The following is a 25,765-nucleotide window of genomic DNA, read 5'->3' as shown; positions in this document are numbered from 1 at the left end:
TTTGGTATATTTTCATCCATTTACCTTGCCATGAGACAGCTTTACAGTCTATGTTTCCAACAGGGAACTGAACCCACACAATAACATATAAAAACACACAATGACACAAACAACTAACCGATCGAGACAGCGGTAAACCAGCCACTCCCGTGTTCTGCAAGGTTTTTTCAATGGAGTCTGGTGGATTTGGCGAGAGCATAGATGGATGCAACGGCTTCAGTTCCCCGTCGGAAATGGCTGTCTGACGGCAAGGTAAACTGGCGAAAGTATTCTAAATAGCGTACCCTTAAACTGGTATTGATTTATTTAGGTGGCTAAAATCTGTTTTGCTGCTGCCCCCGTCCACAGCAGCACATTTTTTACTCCCGGGCAAGTTTGGATTTCATCAGCGTCTGACATATATGCTGCAGGCGACCACAAAATAATGTTTCCTCTTTATATCTGTCTGTATCTCCCTCTTCCTCACCAGGAGGTTATAACCTGGCTAACACGGCTCGTTGTTGGACGTACCTGACGGCAGCAGTGCTGGGAAAGACTCTCTCCTCTGAGATACCAGACCACGAGGTATGACAACACACACTCTCTCTTATAGTCACCCACATTCACATATTCCCACATGAGCACAAACGCGCTCATTCATTGTACTGTCACACATAAAATCACAGGCCAACACACACACATAAAAAACACACAAACACACCCTCTTGTGTTCACTGTCTGCTGAGTCACTCCATCTAATCAAAGATGGCCGTCCGCTTCTCAATAAAGGAGTTTGTCTGCAGGTGACTCAGACTGAGAAGGCTGCTAGTGTTGACAGTTCCTCTCTGTCTGCTTCATCTAACACAGCCTCCTCTCTCTCCATCTTATTTGCCGTTAAGGTTTATATTAGTGTTATTAAAGGAGAAATCTAAATTTTAATGAAATTCAATTCCATATCGTCTGTACAATAAAGAAGTAATGCATGACTTATTTCCCTATGTATTGGTGCCATGTTCTCTTTGTTGTTGTCACTAATCAGGGAAGTTAGTTGGGTTAGTGTTTGTTTGATGATCACTTCCTGTTCCTGGTACAGAGCTGAAACCTTTCATGAACTGGTTGCAGGTTGAGACACTACTTTGTTATATTAGTCCAAGTGTTGGAGCTGGGCAATATGGACAACACTCTTTGTCATGGCTTTCAGTCATGTAGTTAAACTTAAAGAAGGGGTCCATTCTTTTTTGCTTGTTTGAGCTTTGTATCATTCTGTAGCTCTCCAGTGGTGTTCCGTATCTATTCAAATCCCAACACATTTTGGTCTATGTATGTTTTAGCCTCAAAATGCTATTTTCCCAAGCGCTTTGTAAAAACCTTTCCCACGTGACCTGACGTAGGTTTCTGCATGATGATGTTCTACATATATACACATACATCCTCAGTAACTTAGATTGCAGTCAGTGTGCTCCCAGTTTATAGAAGCAGGCAGGAGTACCGGTACAGAAGCTAAGCAATGTACTGCTGTGGACGCCACGTTAGTTCAGATCAGAAAGTCTCACTATAACACAAACAGACTAACCGATCGAAGCAGCGGTAGAACAGCAACTACTCTGTTCTGTGAGGGAAAATTACTGTTTTTGTGAATGGAGTCTGGTGGCTTTGAAGACAGCGATATAACGGCTTCAGACATCCCGTCGGAAAGGGCTGTCTGACGGCAAAGTAACGCGGTGAAAATACTCTAATTAGTTCCATTTTTCACCATTTTATAGACCAACCAACTAATCGATTAATGGAGAAAATAATCGACAGTTTAAACGGCAGTGAAAATAACCGATACCACTTTTTTTCAGACCGAGTACAAGTACTTACATTTGGGTACTCGCCGATACCGAGTACCGATACGAGTACTTCTCTGTGCCAAAAGACCCTCGTTAACAGCCAGCTGGAGGGTGTGAGCGACACACGGCAGGCTGGGGAGTCCTGCATACGAGGCGGTGCGCCGCGAAAGGCTCAGGGACGAAGGTGGCTCGCAGCCGCAGTTTTACAGCGCTCCCCACCAGGACCTCGCCGCACCGTGGACAAAGGGCTCCCTGCTCCCGGTGCGACTGTCGACCGTGTCGTGTTGTAGCCTATGTAAAAGGCGCCAGGGGTCTGCGGCGATGTCTGCAACCCACCTGACCCGTCTTGAAACACAGACCAAAGAGTCTAACGCACGCACGAGTCAGAGGGTGCAAGCAAAACCCCGTGGCGAAATGAAAGTAAGGGCCGGCGCGCGCCGGCTGAGGTGGGATCTCGGCCCAGCGGGGTCGGGCGCACCACCGGTCCCTCTCGCCCGCACCGTCGGGGAGGTGGAGCGTGAGCGTGTGCGATAGGGCCTGAAAGATGGTGACGAGAGGTTAACGCCACGCTGCCCTAAAGTGGTATCAGTGCTGTGTACGGAGCCTTTTTGCAAGTACGAGTACATGAGCACAGTATCAGACCCGATACCGGTATCGGTATCAGTATCGGCATCGGCGCATCCCTAGAATTACTCAACAAGTATTTCTACAAGTGTGGTTCCTTTCAGTGTTTTGACGTTGTGTATGTACCAGAAAATCTAAATTTGTGGGGCAACAAAACGGCTTTCAACTAATAACACTTGTTCGATGATGTTGTTAAGAAGTTTCCTGTATGAAACTCAACACGTAGACCTCTGGTTATGCGCCGTGATTAGGTGTATAATAGTGTGGATGTAAACAACAGTGGAAACACGTCTTGGTCGCAGGGAAGGAAAACATCCCAGTAATTTGTGTTTGTAAAAGAAAGGACATGTGCGACCACGAATGTTCTCATTACGCTAACTGGTAAATCAAATAGAGCCATCCTCTCTCCAAATAGAAATCAGTAGACCCCTCTGTCTTTCTTCCTCCTATACTCTCTCACACACACACAAAGAGTCTCTTTCTCCAGCAACTGATTTTTGGACCTTGTCTTGGGCAAATGTAATGAATAGCTGTGAGTGCGTGAGTGTGTGTGTGTGTTCTGACTGTGATGAAGGTACCTCTTGTTTCTCCTTGTCAGCATCCAATGGCCCTAAATAGCCTTTGACCTCATTAAGAAGCACTCACTGAAAACAAAGCAACTATCAGTGCAGGCAGCTGCCACAGACGATGAAGACGAGGACACACACACACACACACACACACACACACACATTTTCTTTTACAAAAATATAAGGAATAAACATCCTAATTACTTTTCCTAACTTGAATATTAAAGTGCTTATTGGCTTCTTTTTCCAATTTAGTAGGTAATCTGTTTGAAGGTCATTTTCTACTGAAGTTGTAGTACTACACAACTTTACACAGATGTGTGTGTGTGTGTGTGTGTGTGTGTGTGTGTGTGTGTGTGTGTGTTCGTGGCCCTGTCTGAGCCCGTTGTGCTCGATAAGAGGGGCATTTATCCATGATGACCAAGCAAAGCTGAAGTTCCAGCGACACGGAGAACAAAAACTACCTTTGTATCCCTTTTTTTGTGTGTGTGTGTGTGTGTGTGTGTGTGTGTGTGTGTGTGTGTCCACCCTTCTGCTCTACTGTAGACAAAACCACATGAATGCACACATTCATTACACTCAGATAATGTACTGGCCTGTTTTATAGCATTTTTTGTGTTTCATTGTATGATAAATTGCCACCAATGTGGAGGAAACAACTGTTAGGAAGTTGCACCAAGTAGAAGTAAAATAAATTAATAAATTATTTTGTTTCCTCTGCACTGCTGCATTTCAGAATGTGTCCTTAACGGATAAAAAAACACCGTCAAAACTAGGGGCTGTGTATTGGCAAGAATCTGGTGATACAATACGTATTAGGGGTGGAACGCTCCACAAAATTCACGGTTGGGTTCATATCATGGTTTTCGGTTCGGTTCGGTTCATTAATGTTCCAGTGAGAAGGTCATGTTCTGATTTCAACATGCTTTTCATTTATTTGGCAAAAATAAGTTAACAAATGTTTGCCTTAACAAAAGTATGGCTTACATAAGGAACATAAACACTTCTTCATTGTCAAATCTTAATTGAAAGAAAAGGTCTTCTACAGTAATTAGTGCAAACAAAAAAATGCAGCTTTGTTATTTTCATATAAATATGATGAAATTATAAACTAAGGCCATACATTGAAGCATAAGCTCAACCAGAACTATGCTAAGAAACGGATAGCTTTTCATCTCCCACGCATTCAACAGTGGCTCATTGGTCATAATTCTGACTATAACAGTTAAGGCACTCAAATACTGACATATTAACAATAAGAAAAAATAAATTACAAAAATAAAATCACATATCTGTGATGTAAATGTAATGTTCCATCTTAAGGCTGTTGGTAAATCCTCAACTGCTGCTTATGCTAGTTTATACACACAACAGACTAACATTCACACGTGAAGGCTCACGCTCTTTGACCGTATGCTTTAATTCTGTATTGTTTACAGAATGTGAGAGTGTGGTCGTATATGCAGCGATAAATACTCTTATAGCAGCAGATATTACTTTGTCACGCTGTCAATCTGCCGTGGGAGGCTGTCTGAACGCTGTGGGGGAACAGACTCTCCGTTCAGTCTGCTTTTGTTTTGCTCCGCTGATCGACACATTCGGGTAATGCCGTCGTAATGAAATGTTTCAAGTGTCCACATATAAACCCGACTTCAGTTGAACAGTGTCGGCGTACAGTTTGACACAACTCGTTGTGAGTTTAACTTGACTATCATGAGCTACTGGGCGCTACAGTGCTGCTAACATTCCTGGTGCGCTGCCAAAACTTTCCGGGTAAAACTCACGCTCCAGAGTTTCTGTCCCGCGCGTGCGAGTAGTAAACATGAACAGCTGTTTGGGTAATGGCGAACGAAAGGGAGTCGCGTACCGAACCAAACGTCCTGAACCAAACAGTTCAGGTCAAAAACAAGAACCGTTCCACCCCTAGTATGCATCATAACGATTCAATATATTGTGATGTATTCAATCAATCAATCAAACTTTATTTATATAGCAAGTCAAATGCAATTCAAAATAACACATTTATACTGCAGGCAAAAAACTGCATGTGATTATCATCAAGTGGGCATGTCTGTAAAGGGGAGACTCGTGGGTACCCATAGAACCCATTTACATTCACATATATGGAGGTTGGATGCCAAAAGGGACCCCTGAAAATGGCCATGCCAGATTTTCCTCGCCAAAATGTTGTGTAACTTTGTAGTGTTATTTAACCTCCTTCACTACAAGCTAGCATGACATGGTTGGTACCGATTCCTCCGGTTTTCTAGTTTCATATGATGCCAGTAACTTAACTCTAGCTTTGAAAGCGACCCTGCTACAACCTCTGAAAGATCGAATAGCAGCCGGGCTGTTGGAGTTAAAAGAGGTTAGTTAAAAATCGATAGTGTTTTGGAGAATCAATAGAGTATTGCACATCATAATTTTGCGATACTCATGTGTATCGATATTTTATTACACCCCCAGTAAAAACAGTGAAATAATAAATGATGCCGCATCTAGTTTTGAACATCCAGAAACAGACACATTTAGTTTGTTTTATCAGCTCAAATCTCACTGAAATCAATCCAAACAATGCTGGTTTGATTTATTTTAAATATTTTGTTGAAAGTGTTTATTTTGAATGGAATGAACTTTATCTTTTTTTCTCAGACCCGAGAGGGCGAGTGTTCAGTCTGTACAAGCCCTGGCCTAAATGGTTAAAAATAGTAGTCTAAAAAACACAAACATCAGTCACAGTTGGCCCGTCACATCAACAATAGTGCTGTAATATTCACTGATTACTAGACAAAATATTACACTGCAGATAACCCACACAATGACCCTGCTTCTATCACACTTATTATACTGCAATATCTTATAAAAACACAAGTAAGAGTACCTTTTGTAGTTCGGACCGGGACTCGAGCCGTCGGGTCGAAAGTCATTAACCCTCCCCGTTGACTTGTATTGTCTGTTAGCCGTTAGCTGATCCTGATTGACCCCCATTGTGTGATAGTGGTGGAGCCGATCTGTGTGTGAATCGGAGGGTAACAATACAGAGCTTGCTAAGAATAGGCACAGAGGTCAAAGGTTGGTTAAAGGCTCTGATTGGAAGGGCATGGAGATAGTCTTTATAACCTACTGTTTATGTTTTTTTGAAGAAACATATATTTGTATCGTTTGATGTCCAGATGCTTTGACCTTTTAAATTCAATGTTATTGCAGCAGGTAGCACAGGGAATGTTGGCATAATTTAGGTTCAGACTCTGATCATCATTATTAGGGAGGATTTTGCAGAGCGAAAGTCTTTTACTGCCCTTTTTGCAGAGCTTGTCAGACTACTTCCAAATGCATTTTGTTTGTGAAATTCCATACTAACTATGATATTTAGTACGCTAAAACCATACTGCGTGCGCCACACCTTTCATTTCAACATGGATGCCTTTGAGGGAAGACTGGCCGAGCAGAGACGGAAAATAATTTAGACATGGAGGTAAGCGACAGTTATAATTACTGAACACAAATGCAATGTTGCCACGGTGTCTCGCGTGAGTATAAATGAAACCAGTAGTACGTGAATTACATACTATTTACATACGGTGAAATATTACAGTATGCAACATTGGACACTACTGCGGCATAAATATCTCACAATGCAATGCGGTGATGATGACAACGTTCATAACAGACGTTGACGGACAGCTCCGTAACATCAATAACACTTCAATTTAACTGTAAGTAGAAGACTTCACTTTGCTAAGAGGCGTAATATATAGATCAGTTCAGACTTTATGATTCTTACAAACCATCGATCGGTCACATGAGATTGGTAGGGGTTACCATGGTTACACGTCTCCAACCAGCAAGGAGGCTCTCAGGAAATGACAATGTAAATGACTGCTCAGTGTGTCTGAAAAGACACATACTACTGTTTATTCACACAATAGTATGTTGAATGATAGTAATGCAGAGTATGTGATGTCAGACGCAGCCTCATTCTCATCTCAGCTAGCAGTCATTTATGGGGTACTGCTTGATTTTGGATCATTACATTCCTTAATTGCAGTAATGAAAAATAAAACCTGACATTAAATCGACACTATATGTTCCAAGCAGCAGCCACCATGGCTGAATGTTGAAGCTAATGCACAATTGCATTTTTTCAAGGGTTCTTTGTAAGTCTAAGGCAGGGGTCGAGCCACATGCAGCTCTTTAGCCCCTCTCCAGTGGCTTTGGCAAAAAATTATATAGAAATGAATAATGATTATTTTTTTAAATTGTAACTTTCATTAATCACTGTTGTAGGACTAAAGTGATTCTTACATTCTCCAATTGCAAAAATGTGTAGCCTATACTAAAGATGCACCGATACTGGGGCCGATCTATTTAATTCAGTTCTATGTTCATATACTATGTTCATCATATAGTGGAATTTTAATTACTGTTTAAGTTTTGACCAATTTGATGCTGCATTAAAAAGGTTTACACTTGAATTGTAATTCCTATAAATTTTGAAGATTCTTTTGCCAAGTTGTTGGTGCACGGTTTATTAATTTGATACAAAACAACATTCACCAAATTAATGTTACATTATCTTTGTATTTATTTGTTACATTTTGTTTTACAAAGTTATGAAAGCAATTTTGAAGTCAAGCCTGACGTTTCCTTACACATATACACATATGATTCCAGTCACTTCCACACAGTATACCCAACCTGCTCTAATCTCTGAGCCACAGCCGCCCCCGAGGTACATTACTTTGCGAGCCATAGCTCTGGAGATTGGCTCTTCAGGTGTTCAAGTAGTGGGTGTTCACACATGATTTAAATCTAATGCAAAGGTGGAAGAGGTAGCCTAATGTTACTCAGACATTTTGACTTTAGTAAAGTATCGATAACAGGTATAAAAATACTCTAGATGCACTGCTTGCCATGCATGCTAGCCCATGGCTAATTATTATGCAGAATGACGGTGTTCAGTTGGAACAAATGATTTAATTGGTCAGACACATATTTCAGCAGGTGGAAATCTGATGAAATCGAGGTCCATCCGGATGTTTTTTCCCCCGCACGAATGTACAACAGTGCTGTGCAAGCTATCATAAGCTATGAGTTTTTATAAATTTATATAAATCTGTGCTTGGTGTGAAATGGCTTTTAGGGTTCCAATAATTACTTCAATTTAGGATCCAGTTCCAAATCTCTTCTTTTACTAAAATTTGGGGGCTTTTGACTTTTAGATCTTTAAATTTCAATATTAAAACAAAAATAAATCTGGATTGGACACTGGCTGACCTGCTGTAGCTCATAGATGAGAGCATCCCAAACCCGAACAAGGTCTCGAATCACTGATTGTTTTATCTCTTTTATTTTATTTTTATATGCATAGCTAGTTAGCTACTGCCCAAACTAAGGAGTTGTTTCTTTTTCTGCATACAACAGGCAGTGCCTAAAAATAGTAGCTAGTTGGGGTCTCCCTATTCCAGATTTTTAGCCAGTTAGGCCATTATGGATTATGGCATTTAAGGGATTGCATCATCATCTTCTGAGCTTTTGTCTTATGGCTAGTCTGATAATCCGACTGACGACAGAGAAGTCTGGAACCAGGCTGTCCTGTCTCCTCCGTTAGTTGTTAATAGATATTATTACATAACTGTGTTGAATACTCGATTCTGATTGGTCAATCACGGCGTTCTGCGGTCTGTAATTTCTGTATAATAGACCGTTGCTATGTATAACAGACCGTTGCTATGTATAACAGACCGTTGCTTTGTATAACAGACCGTTGCTATGTATAACAGGCCGTTGCTCTGTATAATAGACCGTTGCTTTGTATAATAGACCGTTGCTATATATAACAGACCGTTGCTATGCAGACCGTTGCTATGCAGACCGTTGCTATGTATAAGAGACCATTAATATGTATAATAGACGTTGCTTTATATAATAAACTGTTGCTATGTATAACAGACCGTTGCTATGCAGACCGTTGCTATGTATAACAGACGGTTACTATGTATGATAGACCGTTGCTTTGTATAATAGACCATTGCTATGTATAACAGACCGTTGCTATGTATAACAGACCGTTGCTATGTATAACAGACCGTTGCTTTGTATAACAGACCGTTGCTATGTATAACAGGCCGTTGCTCTGTATAATAGACCGTTGCTTTGTATAATAGACTGTTGCTATGTATAATAGACCGTTGCTATGTATAACAGACCGTTGCTTTGTATAATAGACTGTTGCTATGTATAACAGACCATTTGCTATGCAGACCGTTGCTATGCAGACCGTTGCTATGTATAAGAGACCATTACTATGTATAATAGACGTTGCTTTGTATAATAAACCGTTGCTATGTATAACAGACCGTTGCTATGCAGACCGTTGCTGTGTATAACAGACCGTTACTATGTATGATAGACCGTTGCTTTGTATAATAGACCGTTGCTATGTATAACAGACCGTTGCTATGTATAATAGACCGTTGCTATGTATAACAGACCGTTGCTATGTATAACAGACCGTTGCTATGGGCTCCGTTCTGATGTCGGACTCTGGCGGACCGTTTTTGTGTCAAATTATTGATTTCTTCAGTAAGTAGCCTGCCTCGCGTTGGGGTGCAGCATCGCCCTTTCGGGGATTCTTTCACAACAATGACCAGCTCGCTGTACATTATCCCTTACTTAAAGAACTGATGTGAACTGGTAGGATACACAAGCTGATCAACCACAGCCCAGATGTATCCACATTCGTCCAATGTCTGACTTTAATTCCCACTCGTCTCTAACGATAGAAACACGAATAGATACAAATGAGTGTCTGTCTCCGAGCCACACAGGAAGGGAGGACGTCTCTGGTCCCAGATTGGCAGCGGGGAAGCGTCCCGCCTCTTTACTTCCTTCTTCCTCTTTTCCTGTCTGCAGCCACTTCCTGTCCTGCCCCTCGCTGCCGTCAGGGATGTGTCGGCTCCCAGAGTCACGGGCTCAATCGCCGGAAACATCACCGGAGGAGTGTGTGCGTGTGTGTTACAGTCAGACTGAGGGGAATTCGTCTGTTTACAAAATGACATAGAAAAATGTGCAGTGAAAAAGTTGATTATTCTCCTTCATTCTCCTCTTATCGATCGTAATGAATCAAATGTCTTAGATTGTTTGACTGAATCATGGTGGGTAAAGTGTTGGTGAATGTTGGGTCGCACCAACAATGAGCTGACAGAGGTAGTTTCCTGTCTTGTTTCCCTTCAGGGAGTCGTGTCTGTGTTGCAGTTGTCTTTTTAATGTCTGTTTGTGTTTCAAGTTCATGGACGGGCTTGATCCTAGAAGATGGGATCATCATTCACTTTGTTATCTTCATTTTTATTTTCCTATTGGACAAGATTCATTATATTTGAACTTTGGAGCTTTTTTTCCAATTTGATTCCTTTTCTTCCTTTTTATTAACATTTATATCTGAGGTCATACTTTACACTTGCTTTCACACATCAAACTATATTACCTTTCCCAGCACTGTGTTCTTCTCATTAACTGGATCACAGTTGTACATAAAATGTATAGATAGATAATAGATTTTTATAGATATTAATGCATTTTCAATTCGGAGATGGATTACATCACTTCTTAATGTTTTAGAAAAATGCAAACGAGGGGTTTTCCTAATTTGAGAGAACTGGTACTTTGATAAGAAAAGTGTGTTCAAAATCCTAAAAGGAACCTTTATGTGGTGAAGTTTGGATGTATTGTGCTGCATCGACACACGATAAAAAGTAACCATGTAAGGGATTATGTACAGCGAGCCGGTCATTGTTGTGAATCGCGTCGGGGTCTTGCATGACCCACTAGCTGTACATTATCCTGCTTAATACACAGCTACTTACTGAAAAAATCAATAATTTGATACAAAAACGGTCCTCCAGAGTCCCATATCAGAACTCAGCCCATAGCAACGGTCTGTTATACATAGCAACGGTCTGTTATACATAGTCTGTTATACATAGCAATGGTCTGTTATACATAGCCACGGTCTGTTATACATAGTCTGTTATACATAGCAATGGTCTGTTATAAATAGCAACGGTCTGTTATACATAGCAAGGGTCTGTTATACATAGCAACGGTCTGTTATACATAGCAAGGGTCTGTTATACATAGCAACGGTCCGTTATACTTAGCAACGGTCTGTTATACATAGCCACGGTCTGTTATACATAGCAACGGTCTGCTATATAGAAATAACAGACCGTAGAACGCCTTGATTAACCAATCAGAATCGAGTATTCAACAAAGCTGTGTTATATATATATATATATATATATATATATATATATAACTTTTATTATTGTTGCAAAGTTACTTTATTATTCAAACATTTATGACTACATTTTCAGAGACGATATCAGCAAGAAAACAATTCTCACTATTTAACTTATCACTCACAAACGTTAAAGGTATAGTTTGGGTGTTTCTCAGTGTGGTTGTATGAGGTACTTCTCCATAGTCAGTGTATTACCTACAGTTGTTGACGGTCAACACGCCCCCAGTTTAGAGAAACAGACAGTAGTACCAGCACAGGAGCAAAGAGATGTACTGCTGTGGACGGGGGCAGCAGCAGAACAGATCAGTTTAAGTGTACGCTATATTTAGAATATTTTCGCCGCCTTATCTTGCCATCAGACAGCCCTTTCTGACGGGGAACTCAAGACGTATCCATCTATGCTCTCGCAAAAGCCATCAGACTCCATTGACAAAACCAGTAATTTTACCTCGCAGTTGCACTTGGTGAATCCAAACTAACCAAAGTCACACAATAACGCAAACAAACTAACCGATCGAGGCAGCGGTAGACCAGCAACTCCCGTGTTCCGCGAGGTAAAATTACTGTTTTTGTCAAAGGAGTCTGCTAGCTTTAAAGAAAGCATTGATAACGGCTTCAGTTCCCAGTCAGAAAGGGCTGTCTGACAGTAAGGTAAAGTGGTGAAAATATTCTAAATATAGTGTATACTTAAACTGATATTGATTTTGTTAAGTGGCAAACATCTGTTCTGCTGCTGCCCCCGTCCACAGCAGTACATTACTTTGCTCCCGTGCTGGTACTCCTGTCTGTTTCTCTAAACTGGGGCGTGCTGACCGTCATCTTCTGTATGATATCAAGGCAAAATATTGATGGTGGGTTTTAAAAAAAAGGTTGGCAGGTTATAAAGTTATAAATGTAATCTTGTTAAATAGACAAGCAGTGCTGCCAAGTGTTCTTATCAGTTTAAAATGCAAAGAATATTGAACTGAGCTGTAGACTCTTTTAGATTAAGCAGACTTACATGATCATATACCTTTCTCTGCTGAAGGAAAAAATTGGTCACAGAATACATAAAGTGACACCATTCAAAGTTTAAACAGTATTAATATATTAGAGACAGAATGTTTTACTCATCATGGTGGAAAAACTTGTTCATCCCATTAGTATTTGTTGCCTCAGAAGGAACACTGACAGATGAATCTATAAAAGATGGATTGATGAAGAGGCTGGGAGGATGGGAGAGAGTCCAGATGCAGAGGGAGGGAGGGAGGGAGGTGTACGTGCGTTATGTGACTGTGATTCGGGCATCGGGCCGCTTTTCTTTCCTTGTTGAAAACATTTATTAGATAGCAGCTTGATAGCAGACAGAGTCCATTTGTTCTCTGAGACGTTTTCCCCTCCGCTGTGCAGCTCGGCATCCTCCATAGCCGGAGATCCTGCTGATCGCTGTGAAAACAAACACACACACACTGCTGTCAACAGATGGGCTCATGCATACAAGTACACGTACTATCACTGCTACAACTGCGATCACAACTTCTGTTACTACAACTGCAATTAATACAGTTTGTTAACTGGACTACTACTGCTACTACTGCCATATAAGTACTATTACAGCACCACTGCTACTGCTGCTTTAACCCTCTGAGACCCACAATGACCGTTGTAGTCTTTTTAAGGGGGGAACAGGGGATATTTAGGGGGGTACAGCAGGTCAACAGTAGATGTCATAGAAGTGGTATACATCATCTTAAAGCTTAGAACCTAAAGATTAATTTGAGATGCTGCTCAGCACTGTGTCAAGTTATGAGAAAGAAAGGGACATGAATTCATTAAGTAATGAATTAAAATAAATAGTGAAAGTGTATCAGGGTTTAGAACATCAATAATCCCTCCAGAATACCACATTAAGACACCAAGACCTTGAGGAACACCATAGAAAAAGACATGCTATGATCAAAAACTTTTGACATTTTGAGATTTCTGCAAGAATTGCATTTTTCGGCGATTGGATGGCGAACACTTGTGTTGTGTAAACTGCTCAGAAACCCCCTTATTGTCAATGTAGCTAGGAAAGCCATCCATCCTCTGAATGCTCTAGGTCTCTAGTTTGATCCATCCATCCTCTGAATGCTCTAGGTCTCTAGTCTGATCCATCCATCCTCTGAATGCTCTAGGTCTCTAGTTTGATCCATCCATCCTCTGAATGCTCTAGGTCTCTAGTCTGATCCATCCATCCTCTGAATGCTCTAGGTCTCTAGTCTGATCCATCCATCCTCTAAATGCTCTAGGTCTCTAGTTTGATCCATCCTTCCTCTGAATGCTCTAGGTCTCTAGTTTGATCCATCCATCCTCTGAATGCTCTAGGTCTCTAGTCTGATCCATCCATCCTCTGAATGCTCTAGGTCTCTAATTTGATCCATCCATCCTCTGAATGCTCTAGGTCTCTAGTCTGATCCATCCATCCTCTAAATGCTCTAGGTCTCTAGTTTGATCCATCCTTCCTCTGAATGCTCTAGGTCTCTAGTTTGATCCATCCATCCTCTGAATGCTTTAGGTCTGTAGTTTGTGGCTGTTGTTCAAGTCTGTAAAGGGGAGACTCGTGGGTACCCAGAGAACCCATTTACATTCACATATCTGGAGGTCAGAGGTCAAGGGACCCCTGTGAAAATGGCCATACCAGTTTTTCCTTGCCAAAATTTAGCCTAACTTTGGAGCATTATTTAACCTCTTTTGCGACAAACAGGCATGACTTGGTTGGTAAAATGGATTCTTTAGGTTTCTAGTTTCATATGACACCAGTATCTTCACTCTAGCTTTAAAACTGAGCCGCTACAACCTAAAAATCGCAAGTTGCATTAATGTGTTATTAACACGGTAACTTTGACAGTCCTAGTATTATTACAACTTTATCTTTTACTGCTTTTTTTTATATATATAAGCTGCAAAACCCTTATTAAAACATTTAGATCCACACACAGCGTCCTCTGCATCAAGGCCAGTGTTTCTCATACAAACAAGCTCAGTGAGTGATGGGCAGAGGGTCCATGTTAAGGACCGTGGTAAATAATCAGAGACCTTCCACCGTTTATCTCTCCGTGTGTCTCTGCCAGAGACACTGGAGCCAGTCGGCGAGTATTTTCTGTCTCTTGACCTTGTCCAGGTGACGTAGATACGCTTGCGTCACTGGATCGGGCACTGAAGTCTCCCTTTTATCATTTATTTTATTCACCATCGCTTGTCGTCTTTTTTCTCTCATCGTTACTGACTCCTGTAGTCTAAAAAGTAGTATGAATATTATAGAAATATTACAGGGAAATGTTTCTCTTAGGAGTGTCTGCACCTCTCTCGTTCTGCCCCATGGTCATCCAAGCCAAACACGCCAGCAGCAGGAGACTGTGTGTGTGTGTGTGTGTGTGTGTGTGTGTGTGTGTGTGTGTGTGTGTGTGTTGTGTGTTGTGTGTGTGTGTTGCTGGACAGCAGGAGACAGAGCACTGGGTTCATGGGGAATACATTGCGGGGTGTGCATGTGTGTTAAGTAACTACTCTCATGTTGAGCTCTGTTGAGACCGGAGGTAAGACACAGAAACTCATCGGAGCTAATTGGAAACAGACACACACACAGACACACACTTAAAGACACCATGGATATTTGCTAGTAGGCATGTACTCACAAAACCAAATATCTGTGGACTTTCACACAAACACACACTCTTACCTTCGTCTGCATTCCCTCTCTCTGACTCACACACACACATACGGGGCTATTAAACAAAGACAGAGTAGTCTTTGTCTTTCAAGTACACCAAAGTAATACTCCTACTGCATGTTGGCTCAGCTCTCTCTCTCTGTGTGTGTGTGTGTGTGTGTGTGTGTGTGTGTGTGTGTGTGTGTGTGTGTGTGTGTGTGTGTGTGTGTGCGTGCGTGCGTGCGTGCGTGCGTGCGTGCGTGCGTGCGTGCGTGCGTGCGTGCGTGCGTGCGTGCGTGCGTGCATGTGTGTGTGTGTGTGTGTTGCCAATACAGACTTTCTGAAGTCTTCTCTAATGACATCCATCTAATCCACTAAAGGGTTTCAGTCCAAAACAAGATATTCCTGTCTTTAAGGCGGGCTGTGGCATTAGCGCAGAAATCATTACGGGATGTTTGCAGAATCGCTACGCCAACTTAAAGGAGCAGTCTCACATTTCGGGAAGTGCTTACGGCCTTTAGTTTGAGTCAGAGACGATCAATATGAATTTAAAGGTCCCATATTGTAAAAAGTGAGATTTTCATGTCTTTTATATTATAAAACAGGTTTAAGTCTTTATAAATACTGTTAAACTATCAACACACTCAATATACGGAGAAATACACACAGCCCGTATTCAGAAATTGTGTGTTTGAAACAAGCCGTTAGGATTTCTGTCCATTTGTGATGTCGCAAATATACAATATATAGACCATTACATGGTTTTAAACATAAACATTCTAAATGTGTCCCAGTTTATTTCCTGTTGCAGTGGATGTAAATAACATCAGCTGACAGGAAGTAAACATGGACCCAAACCGTAGCCTAGCAACGCAATTCTGTTGAAATGCACTAAAATGGAGCATTTCAGACAGAGGCTAAATACTAGGGGTGTAACGATACATTTTTACAACGATACGATACGATACGATTTCCATGGTTCCGATACGATTCAGGACGATATTTGGCTCATATAGAGCGATACGATACGATACGATACGATACGATACGATACGATACGATACGATTCAATGATTTGAAATCGATACAGTAACTTTTTTTGCCAAAAATTCAATCAGTGTGACTGTGAAATAAATATCTGATACTGGTCAGGATTCCTCAACGTTTTTCTTGTAAGGGAATCAGGGATAAATTAATTATGGATATAAACAAGTAAACAACAATTAATGTCAAATACATAAAGCTTTTATTTGAAAAGTAATAAAAAGTGCAACTGCAGGACCTGCTGATTCAGTTCTCAAGATACAAGGCAGTGCAATATTTAACAAAAAATATAATCAACCAATTTCTATTCAAGTTAAATGAACAGTGGTTTAACCTGCTGCTTCTGTTCTCATTTTCAATATAAACTGTAGAGCAATAACACACTGATCAACCGCTAATATCAAACAGCTTGGGACAATAATCATTCCTATACAAACGCTGTTTAAATAATCTACTTATAATAATCAAGTAGTCCACCTAGAGGGTTCATTTAGGCTCTTTTCATACATGAAAACATCTGTAGAAACATTTTAAAACTATGTTAGACAGACGTTTTTACTTTACTCCCGTCGTGATGATTCACCTCGCGGAGCATCTGCTCTCCGGCTGGATACCTGAGGCTGATGCTGCGTGTATATAGATATCATGACAGGGAAAGAAAAGTCATTTTCTCTGAATGAAAAACCGACAGCGCACGGGGAAAGCTCCTGTGGGTGAAGCCACTCCCGTCTCATGAAGACCACTGCTCATCTCCCTCCAGCTCTACCGGGTGAGAGAGGAGGAGTCATGGATGCGTACTCGCGCTGCAGAGGGCAGAGCTGGCAAGCCAGCGCATGTCTGGAGAACCGGTGTTTTCTTTACTAATACAAGTGCTTAAACTCACTTTCATATAAAGTTTGTCGTCCTTAAATACAAGGTGCAAATCCTTAATATCGATACAATCGATTTTTGCGTTTCAAATCGATTTTATATCGATATACGTCTCCTGTGAAGAACAACTTGCCGAGTACCTATCAATGTAGTAGTATCGTAGGAATATAAATCGATACATCGATATAGTAGATGAATCGTTACACCCCTAGTAAATACAGTTATATTCAGGCAGACAGTACGAGGAAAATACATTTTTTTTTGAACATTACAGCATGTAAACATGTTCTAGTAGAAACACAAAATACAAGTATGAACCTGAAAATGACCTTTAAAGGGCGGGTCCATCTGTTTTTTTTCCGTTTTTGTTTTTTTTTCAAATGGAAATGCCCACTCACGCTGTTAGCAAAAAGCAGTGACGTAGGTAGTAAGCTAATCAGTAAGGTTATGAATCATGTGAACGCTAGCACTAGCTGAGTCGACAATAATTGAAAGGGTTAGTTTGGATTTTTTCTGGCGTTGTATGTATACTACAGTGTTCTGTAAGGTAAAATTACTGTTTTTGTGAATGGAGTTTGGTGGCTTTGAAGAGAGTGATATATCGGCTAGGTAGAGGTAAAGCAGCTGTGGACGGGAGCAGCAGAAAAACTGATATTGAAGATCAATATCAGTTTAACTGTACGCTAGGGCAAGGCAATAAATCAATATTATATTGATATCATGATATGAGATATTGTCTTAGATTTTGGATATTGTAATATGGCATAAGTGTTGTCTTTTCCTGGTTTTAAAGGCTGTAATTTTTTAACTCACCTGACTGTTCTATTATTTGCTTTTACCCACTTAGTCATTATATCCACATCACTGATAATTATTATTCAAAAATGTCATTGTGTAAATATTTTGTTAAAAGCACCAACAGTACAGAACCCTACAGTATCGTCGCAATATCGCTATTGAGGTATTTGGTCAGAAATATTGTGATTTTTGATTTTCTCTATATCGACCAGCCCTAGTGTACGCTACAGTATATTTAGAATATTTTCAACGCTTTACCTCGGCGTCAAACAGCCATTTCCAACGGGGAACTGAAGCCGTTATATCGCTCTCTTCAAAGCCACCAGACTCCATTCACAAAAACAGTCATTTTCCCTCACAGAACAGAGTAGTTGCTGGTCTACCGCTGCTTCGATCGGTTAGTCTGTTTGTGTTATTGTGAGATTTTCTGATCTGAACTAACGTGGCGTCCACAGCAGTACATTGCTTTGCTTCTGTACCGGTACTCCTGTCTGCTTCTATAAACTGGGAGCACACTGACCGCAATCTAAGTTACTGTATACTGTATAATGTTAATACACTGACTATAAGGATGTATATGTACTAGGAATGCACCGATACCACTTCTTTTCAGGCTGGGGAGTCCGGCATACGAGGCGGTGCGCCGCGACCGGCTCTAAGTCGGCTTGGAAAGGCTCGGGGCGAAGGTGCTTCTTCTCGCTGCGCCCTCTCTCCCCGCCGGGGAGGGACAGGGCCTCCTGCTCCCGGTGCGACGATGGCGATGTCTGCAACCCACCCGACCCGTCTTGAAACACGGACTAAGGAGTCTAACGCACGTGCGGTTCAGAGGGTGCAAGCAAAACCCCGTGGCACAATGAAAGTTCGGGCGCACCACCGGCCCGTCTCGCCTGCACCGTCGGGGAGGTGGAGCGTGAGCGCGTGCGATAGGACCCGAAAGATGGTGACGAGAGGTCAACGTCAGGCTGCCGTAAAGTGGTATCGGTGCTGTTGTATCGGAGCCGTTTTGCGAGTACGAGTACATGAGCACAGTACTGGTATCGGTATCGGTGCATCCCTAATATGTAGCAGCGTCATCATGCAGAAACCTACGTCAGGTCACGTAGGAAAAAGTTTTTAGAAGGGCTTGAAGGGACAATAGCCTTTTGACGCTGAAACGCACATACTTCGATCAAAATTTGAATGTTCAGATTTGAACACATAAGGAACTCCATTGTGATGCTACAGAATGATATAAACACCTCAAAATACCCCAAATAATAGACCCTCCCTTTAAGTTGTGAAATGTTTAATTGATTATTTGAAAGAAAATGGATCTACATTGGCTAGTTCAGCCTTTCAGAATGAACTCTCATGCTCAACTTTTGACTATAGCTTGAGAACAGAACTTCATTTTAGAGACAAACTTTTTATATTTGCAGTATGTTTGCAGGACTCTTTTGCTTTCGACTCGTTCGGTGTGTTCTGCTGAGTCCTGTGTCCAAGGCTTTCACAACAGTCGCTGCTGCAAATGGGCTGACGCACTTGTGGTCAGACCTGGCCTCCGAGTTTGTTTTGCTCTCATGGCACTGAGTCACGGCCCCGACAAATTCCCTGGAAATGTGTTTTTTTCAACTGACGTGCTCTGGTTTTAACTTCTGGTTGAACCCACTCTCTGGATTTCCACCTGTTTTTCTTCTCTTTTTTTTGTATATTGGCTGGTTTTGTTTCATGGAATCAGTCCGACTCTGCATGAAATGCCAGGAGCCTCTGGTATGTGCTGAAATCATCTCAGGCTCTTTTTTTGTTCTTGTTGGTGAGGCCCAGGCTGTCCAGTGGAAGTTTGACTGATTTGTGGTTCCTCTTCTGTGTTCTGCATTACATCTTCTTTCTGTACATGAACCAGACTAGACCGTCTCATACATTTGTTTGCATTAATGCAACTCCTAGACAGCACACTGACTTCAGAATATATAAGGAACCACTTTGATCCACACTGAAATATTTCAACAAATATTGGGACGGATTGCCATGAAATTTGATGGATGAATCCCAATGTCTTTGGTGAAGCCCTGGCTTTTCCCCTCGCACCACCATGAGGTTCACATTTGTGGTTTTGAGTGAGATATCTCACCAACTATTGGATGGATTTGACCTGACGTTTGGCGTAGATATTCGTGTTTCCATCAGGATGAATTGTTATGGAAATGTGATCCTCTGACTTTTCATCTAGTGCCGTCATTAGATCAAAATTGTAACTTCTCCAAATGACCAAGTTGCAAAAAATAATGACATTCCCATCAGCCTCAGCTGCGTTCTGTGTCCAGTGCTACTGAGCAATTGTTATCATGCCATCACGCTAAAATAAAAACATTATACCTGATCATTTAAACATTAGCATGTTAGCATTGTCATTGTGATCAAGTTAGGGAGAAAACAGGCGGCAACCTCCGGGTCTAAGAAGTCGAAGCCAATGCAGAAGTACCTTAAACTTGCATTCTCTCTAACAGCCAGCAGGGGGCGACTCCTCTGGTTGCCAAAAGAAGTCTGATTGTATAGAAGTCTCTGAGAAAATGAGTCTACTTCTCTCTTGATTTATTCCCTCAGTAAACATTGTAAACATGAGTTTATGGTCTCAATCTCTAGTTTCAAGTCTTCTTCAATACAGCATGATGTTCATTTAGTAAATGATGGTCCCATTTAGAGTCAGATAGACCATAAAGCAGGGGATGCTTTAGGGCGGGGCTACCTTGTGATTGACAGGTCTCTACCACGGCGTTGTCCGGTACGGGAGTTGTCTGTGTTTTCTTTGTAGAACTTTAACCCTTTCACAGTGTGTTTTCATTTCATGAAAGTTAATTATAACATTTTGGTCGCCTAAAAATGTCTTATTCAGCGTTCGGTTGTACTTAGCTCCACCCTCTAGTGTCACTTCTGGTTGCACAAAAAACAATATGATGGTGGCCAAAAAACAAGATGGCGACGGCCAAAAACCAATATGACGACGGCTAAAAAACGAGATGGCGACGGCTAAAATGCCAAACTCAGGGCTTTAAGATGGCAGTACACAAACCAATGGGTGACGTCACGGTGGCTATGCACTCTTCATATACAGGAGAAAACTATAATTACTACTACTTTCACTCCTAACATTAATTATTAATACTACTGCTCCTTTAAATTAATTTAATATAATCCATAATTCGGGGGAATAAATATATATAGTATAAGTGTAGCTTGTTTTTGATGTTTTCCGCTGTTTTAAATGTATTTTAGTTTTTTTTTAAGGAACTAATCCCTGAAAGCCGGTGTAAATATTCATCACCAGTCAGTTTTACAATCCAACTCTTCAAAGTCCAAACGGAGCCCCGAAATGTTCCAGGAAAGCAGCTGCGTTCTTTAAAAAAAGAGACAAAGAAGAGAACGTGTACTTTGGCGCTCTGCTGCAGTGGCTGCGTGCAGATGTGAGGGATGAAAGTATTACTGCGAATAAGAAAAAGAGATTTATAAAATCCATAAATCCAGAACTTCTCATAATGATCGCTGTCATGTGATGTCTAGTTTTTTACAGAGTATGGACCCGACTACTCGCTGGAGATAAGCCCAAGCTGTCGACCAGACCGCAACGACACCAAACACCTGGACCAGGTCATCAGCACCATCAAAGGTGAGTGTGTGTGTGTGTGGATGCACAGGTGCGTCTGTTTGTGTGGGTGTGGAGGGTAAACAGGTGTGTGTGTGTTTGTGTGTGTGTGTGTGTGTGTGTGTGTGTCTCCCTGAACCCTCGCTCACCTAAAGCCCTTCTGTCTCAGCATGGCTCTTTTTATGTGTGGTTTCATGTGTCTGCTCTTGTTTCTATATATCTCTGTGTGGGATGAAAGTATGACTTGTTCTTCTTTTTCTCTTTTTTTCCCTCCCTGTGGCTCTTAACATCCTTTTTTGTGTGTGTGAATACAACGCTGACCCCGCTCTTTTACCCACAACCTCAATCAGACCCCGGGTCTTCATACATGTGGTATTTTATCCTTTCTGCATCTTTCTATATGTTCCTTTATATGTGTGTTTTGTATATTAATCTGAGAGTGTGTAGCCGTGCGGTTAAGCCTTAAAGACGGCCCTTTTGGTCTCGGCGCTGACAGCCCACAGCACCCGAGAGAGAACCTCCGGCAGGGTGAAACGTAGGAGAAAAGTTGAGCGGCGGGTAGAGGCCGAGGTCAGGAACGAAGCGAGGAGTGCATCTACAAGTCAAGTTAATTTTCCCAACGCTGCGTATAGCCGCCGGGTTTTTGAGATCTAAATATGTTGAAGATCCGGTGTGTGGAAGTGTTAACCGCAGACCAACAGGAAATCCTCCTTCCTTTCCCTTCATCAGTGAAATCTAATGTTTGACACAGCAGTTATCCATTCTCTGAGTCTGACCGATTGAATGGAAGGTGCTGAAACACTGTGGCTTGTGATACGAGCCCGGGAGGACTTAATTATGGCAAAAGATCTGGTCACATCACCATGTTTTAGGTTGAAAGGTTGTGTTGAATCACCTTGGAAGAACTGAAGCTTGAGTTTGTTTCCTCCAAAACCACAAAAGTCCAAACTGTCTTTTTCTTGTTAAACATCAAACAATGCATAAAAGAAGTTGGTTCCAGCTCCATTTATCCTACATTCAAGGCTTTGCTTTTATGCAGGGATGCACGATATACCCATCCGATAAATTATCGGCCGATAATGGCAAATTTACATGACATATATTACATTTATTATTCCTGTGAGGAATCAAATGCCCGCCCGCGGATTTCTGTCTGCTGCCGGATCTGTTGACATGTCTGACATGACAGATTAGGTCAAAGTATTTCATTTGAATTCTTTGGCAAATGCTCTATAAAAGCCAAAGTATGTTTGTGAAGTATTTTTGATGTGCTTTACTAGATAAAAAAGACATGAATATCTGAGTCAGAACTGTTTTTTGTTTCTGTTATGTTATGTTAACGATAGTGATGTCAGTTAGATTTGGTTAGGTCAGATAAAACTCTTTTTTTTTATTTCAAAATGTGGAATTATCGCTCACATATCCCAAATTTTAGGTCTCCAGGAGGGCTGTCCTCGACCAAAGGAATTCTTAGTCGACTAACATTCATAAGTTTTTGTCGACTAATCGATTCATTGATTTACAGATCTGTGAAACTGAGTTTCTCCACAAAGAATCTCACAAAAGCACCACTTTAAATCTAATTAGAGGTTTCATAAGTTTCTGGGAAATAAGTCATTCAGCATGAAAATAGCATAAAAAACGACTAATCGGCTAAAGAAATCTTAGTCGACTGAGACCAAAACAACCGATTAGTCGACTAAACTCCAGTGAGCTATTTTGACTTTTTTTTCATCCACGAAATTTCGACACCCAGCTTCTGTAGTAAAGAGGCATCACAGCAGTAGTTGTTGAGGAAGAAGATATTGTTCTTTGATTAATTAGCCCTCTCAAACTCCTTCATGCACTCAACCTGGCAACTTTCAGATGTGTCAGATGACAACATTTAGCATTTTATTGCTGTTTTTCCACACTGAAGAGCCAAAAGTAATAGAAATGCTACTAAATCTCTTCTTCTCCATTACTGCCTCCGTCAGGTATGAAGTGTGACCAGGCAGGATCTTCTGCTTGGTCTTCAGGTTCAAGCTCAATTCTGTCACCTTTCACTCTCTGTGATTGGATATTTTGTACATGTATATACAAAACATGATCAGTAGGACATAGTTAACATAACCTGTTCCAACTGGTTCCTGAGGAGCACTCCGGAGCAATACGGCAGCAACTCAAATCTCTGACTATAGACTCCTTTTAGTTAGGAAACATGATGACATGTTTTTGGGGCGGAGCGTAGGTGGAGGCAGAATAATTCTCCATATAAGGGTCTATATCAACAACTTAGAAAGACGAGAGGAAAACACAGACAACTCTCCGCACACACTCAGTAGATGCACTGCTGGCTAGCTAGCTACAGCTAACGTGCTAATGCTATACAGTTGTACCAAAGAACGTATATTGATAAGAAGTGAAAGTCAGTTGTTCGTTCCATTGAAATGTCGGCGCCCAGCAGCAGAGCTAAGCCTCCGCCATTTTGGACTGAAAGCGCCAGTAAAATGTCCGCCTACAAAGTGCCGTACAAAAGTAAAACAAAATTATTTCTATTCTATTGCCTTATTTAATGTCTCTACCAAAATGTCCTGTCTTGAACAACAAAATATGATAAATATGTGTACTATTATAACTATTTACTTATTTATTTATTAAACATTTTGCCCGGCTGCTTCCCAGACGAGCATTAAGTGAGCGATGGACATAAATGGAAGTTAGAAAAATCCAGCACACAGATTTTGAGAGCAATCTCAAACTTTTTCAAGGATCCAAAATGGAGTCCAATAGACCACAGACCATGGATGTAGAAGATGGTCCAATAGACCACAGACCATGGATGTAGAAGATGGTCCAATAGACCACAGACCATGGATGTAGAAGAGGTTCCAATAGACCACAGACCATGGATGTAGAAGAGGGTCCAGTAGACCACAGACCATGGATGTAGAAGATGGTCCAATAGACCACAGACCATGGATGTAGAAGAGGTTCCAATAGACCACAGACCACAGATGTAGAAGAGGGTCCAGTAGACCACAGACCATGGATGTAGAAGATGGTCCAATAGACCACAGACCATGGATGTAGAAGAGGGTCCAGTAGACCACAGACCGTGGATGTAGAGGAGGTTCCAATAGACCACAGACCATTGATGTAGAAGAGGGTCCAATAGACCACAGACTATGGATGTAGAAGAGGGTCCAACAGACCACAGACCATGGATGTAGAAGAGGGTCCAATAGACCACAGACCATGGATGTAGAAAAGGGTCCAATAGACCACAGACAATGGATGTAGAAGAGGGTCTAATAGACCACAGACCATGGAAGTAGAAGAGGGTCCAATAGACCACAGAACATAGATGTAGAAGAGGGTCCAATAGACAACAGACCATGGATGTAGAAGAGGGTCCAATAGACCACAGACCATGGATGTAGAAGAGGGTCCAATAGACCACAGACCATGGATGTAGAAGAGGGTCCAATAGACCACAGACCATGGATGTAGAAGAGGTGTGCTTTTGTATGTAGTCTACAACTCAATTCAACTCTGTTGATGTCATGCTACTAGCGCTACTAGCTACTGGCCAATAGCCGGTTGTTTGGGAGCAGAGACGTTAATACATCCACCACGGTACAGGCTGACAGCATACAGCTTTTGTGGGCAAATAACCATGGACTGCAAAATCCCTCTAGCAGTAAAATTTGTGTGGATAAATGTGTGTCTGAACAAGCTTGTGTTCAGACACACAAAAGGAAATATAGTTATGCTGCCTATAAACACAAGTTTTAATTTTGTCTAGCCCTTTTATTGATTTGTGTACCAGTGACGTTTTGGTTTTAATAATTTATAACTTTCCCTCCACTAAGATGACCAGCTCCTCACCTCACCTTGGAGGCTGCAGTAAAAAGTATGCAGATCCAGTTTTTGTCGTGATGAGTATACAGTATATCACGCTTGAAGCTATTATCAAATCACTGCTTTTGCAGAAGAACATAGTGACAACAACTGTATTGTGTAATGAGCTCCACTGAAACAAGACGGAGAGTTGGAGGTGACAGAAAGTGAGCTTTTCGGTGATGGTGCCCTGTAAGTTCTCCTCCATGTCTACGAAAGCTAAGACAGGCTAAGACAGCTATTTTATTTTACATAGCTCAGCTTTCACCATCCAAACTACAAGATGAGACTGGTGGTTGAAAAGCTTCAGCTCAGTGTGAACGGAAAGCCGGTGGGACAAATATGTGTTCTCAAATCTGCATTAGAGTGGATATGGTATCAATTAGCAACTAAAACAAAATCATAAATTGAAACGGGTCATCTTACTGTAGCAGATGACAAAAGCCCTGTTGGATGTTGTCACGGTTTATCCAAACAGCATTAAGTCGTGTACTCTGAGAAACTCCAGGTCACATCAAATCAGGGGAACAGGAGTTTATTTGCCGAAATTCAGTTGGGTCTGTTTGGCTCGCATTAAAT

General features: G+C 41.4%; 1 protein-coding gene and 1 long non-coding RNA gene across 4 annotated transcripts in view; one reads left to right on the top strand and one right to left on the bottom strand.

The window, feature by feature from the left end:
* Positions 1-25,765, top strand: part of hdac8 (histone deacetylase 8) — a 46,268-nt gene that overhangs the window by 11,419 nt on the left and 9,084 nt on the right. Inside the window, exons 9-10 of one of the 3 annotated variants that reach the window (XM_037759752.1) lie at positions 470-564; positions 21,223-21,328. In XM_037759752.1, the coding sequence (XP_037615680.1) occupies positions 470-564; positions 21,223-21,328 (201 nt within the window). Of the gene's footprint in view, positions 1-469; positions 565-3,033; positions 3,176-9,919; positions 10,209-21,222; positions 21,329-25,765 lie in introns of those variants that run through there. The other 2 variants (XM_037759753.1, XM_037759754.1) reach the window with 2 other exon arrangements.
* Positions 2,392-7,696, bottom strand: LOC119482261. The gene is made up of 3 exons (XR_005205381.1): positions 7,359-7,696; positions 4,688-4,691; positions 2,392-2,402 (listed from the first exon to the last, which is right to left on the bottom strand). It is a non-coding gene; the product is annotated as an uncharacterized LOC119482261 (long non-coding RNA).

Source organism: Sebastes umbrosus, chromosome 22 (genome assembly GCF_015220745.1).
Source record: "Sebastes umbrosus isolate fSebUmb1 chromosome 22, fSebUmb1.pri, whole genome shotgun sequence".
Lineage (NCBI taxonomy): Eukaryota > Metazoa > Chordata > Actinopteri > Perciformes > Sebastidae > Sebastes > Sebastes umbrosus.
The sequence above is the reverse complement of the archived record's forward strand: the minus strand, read 5'-3'. Positions and strand labels throughout refer to the sequence as shown.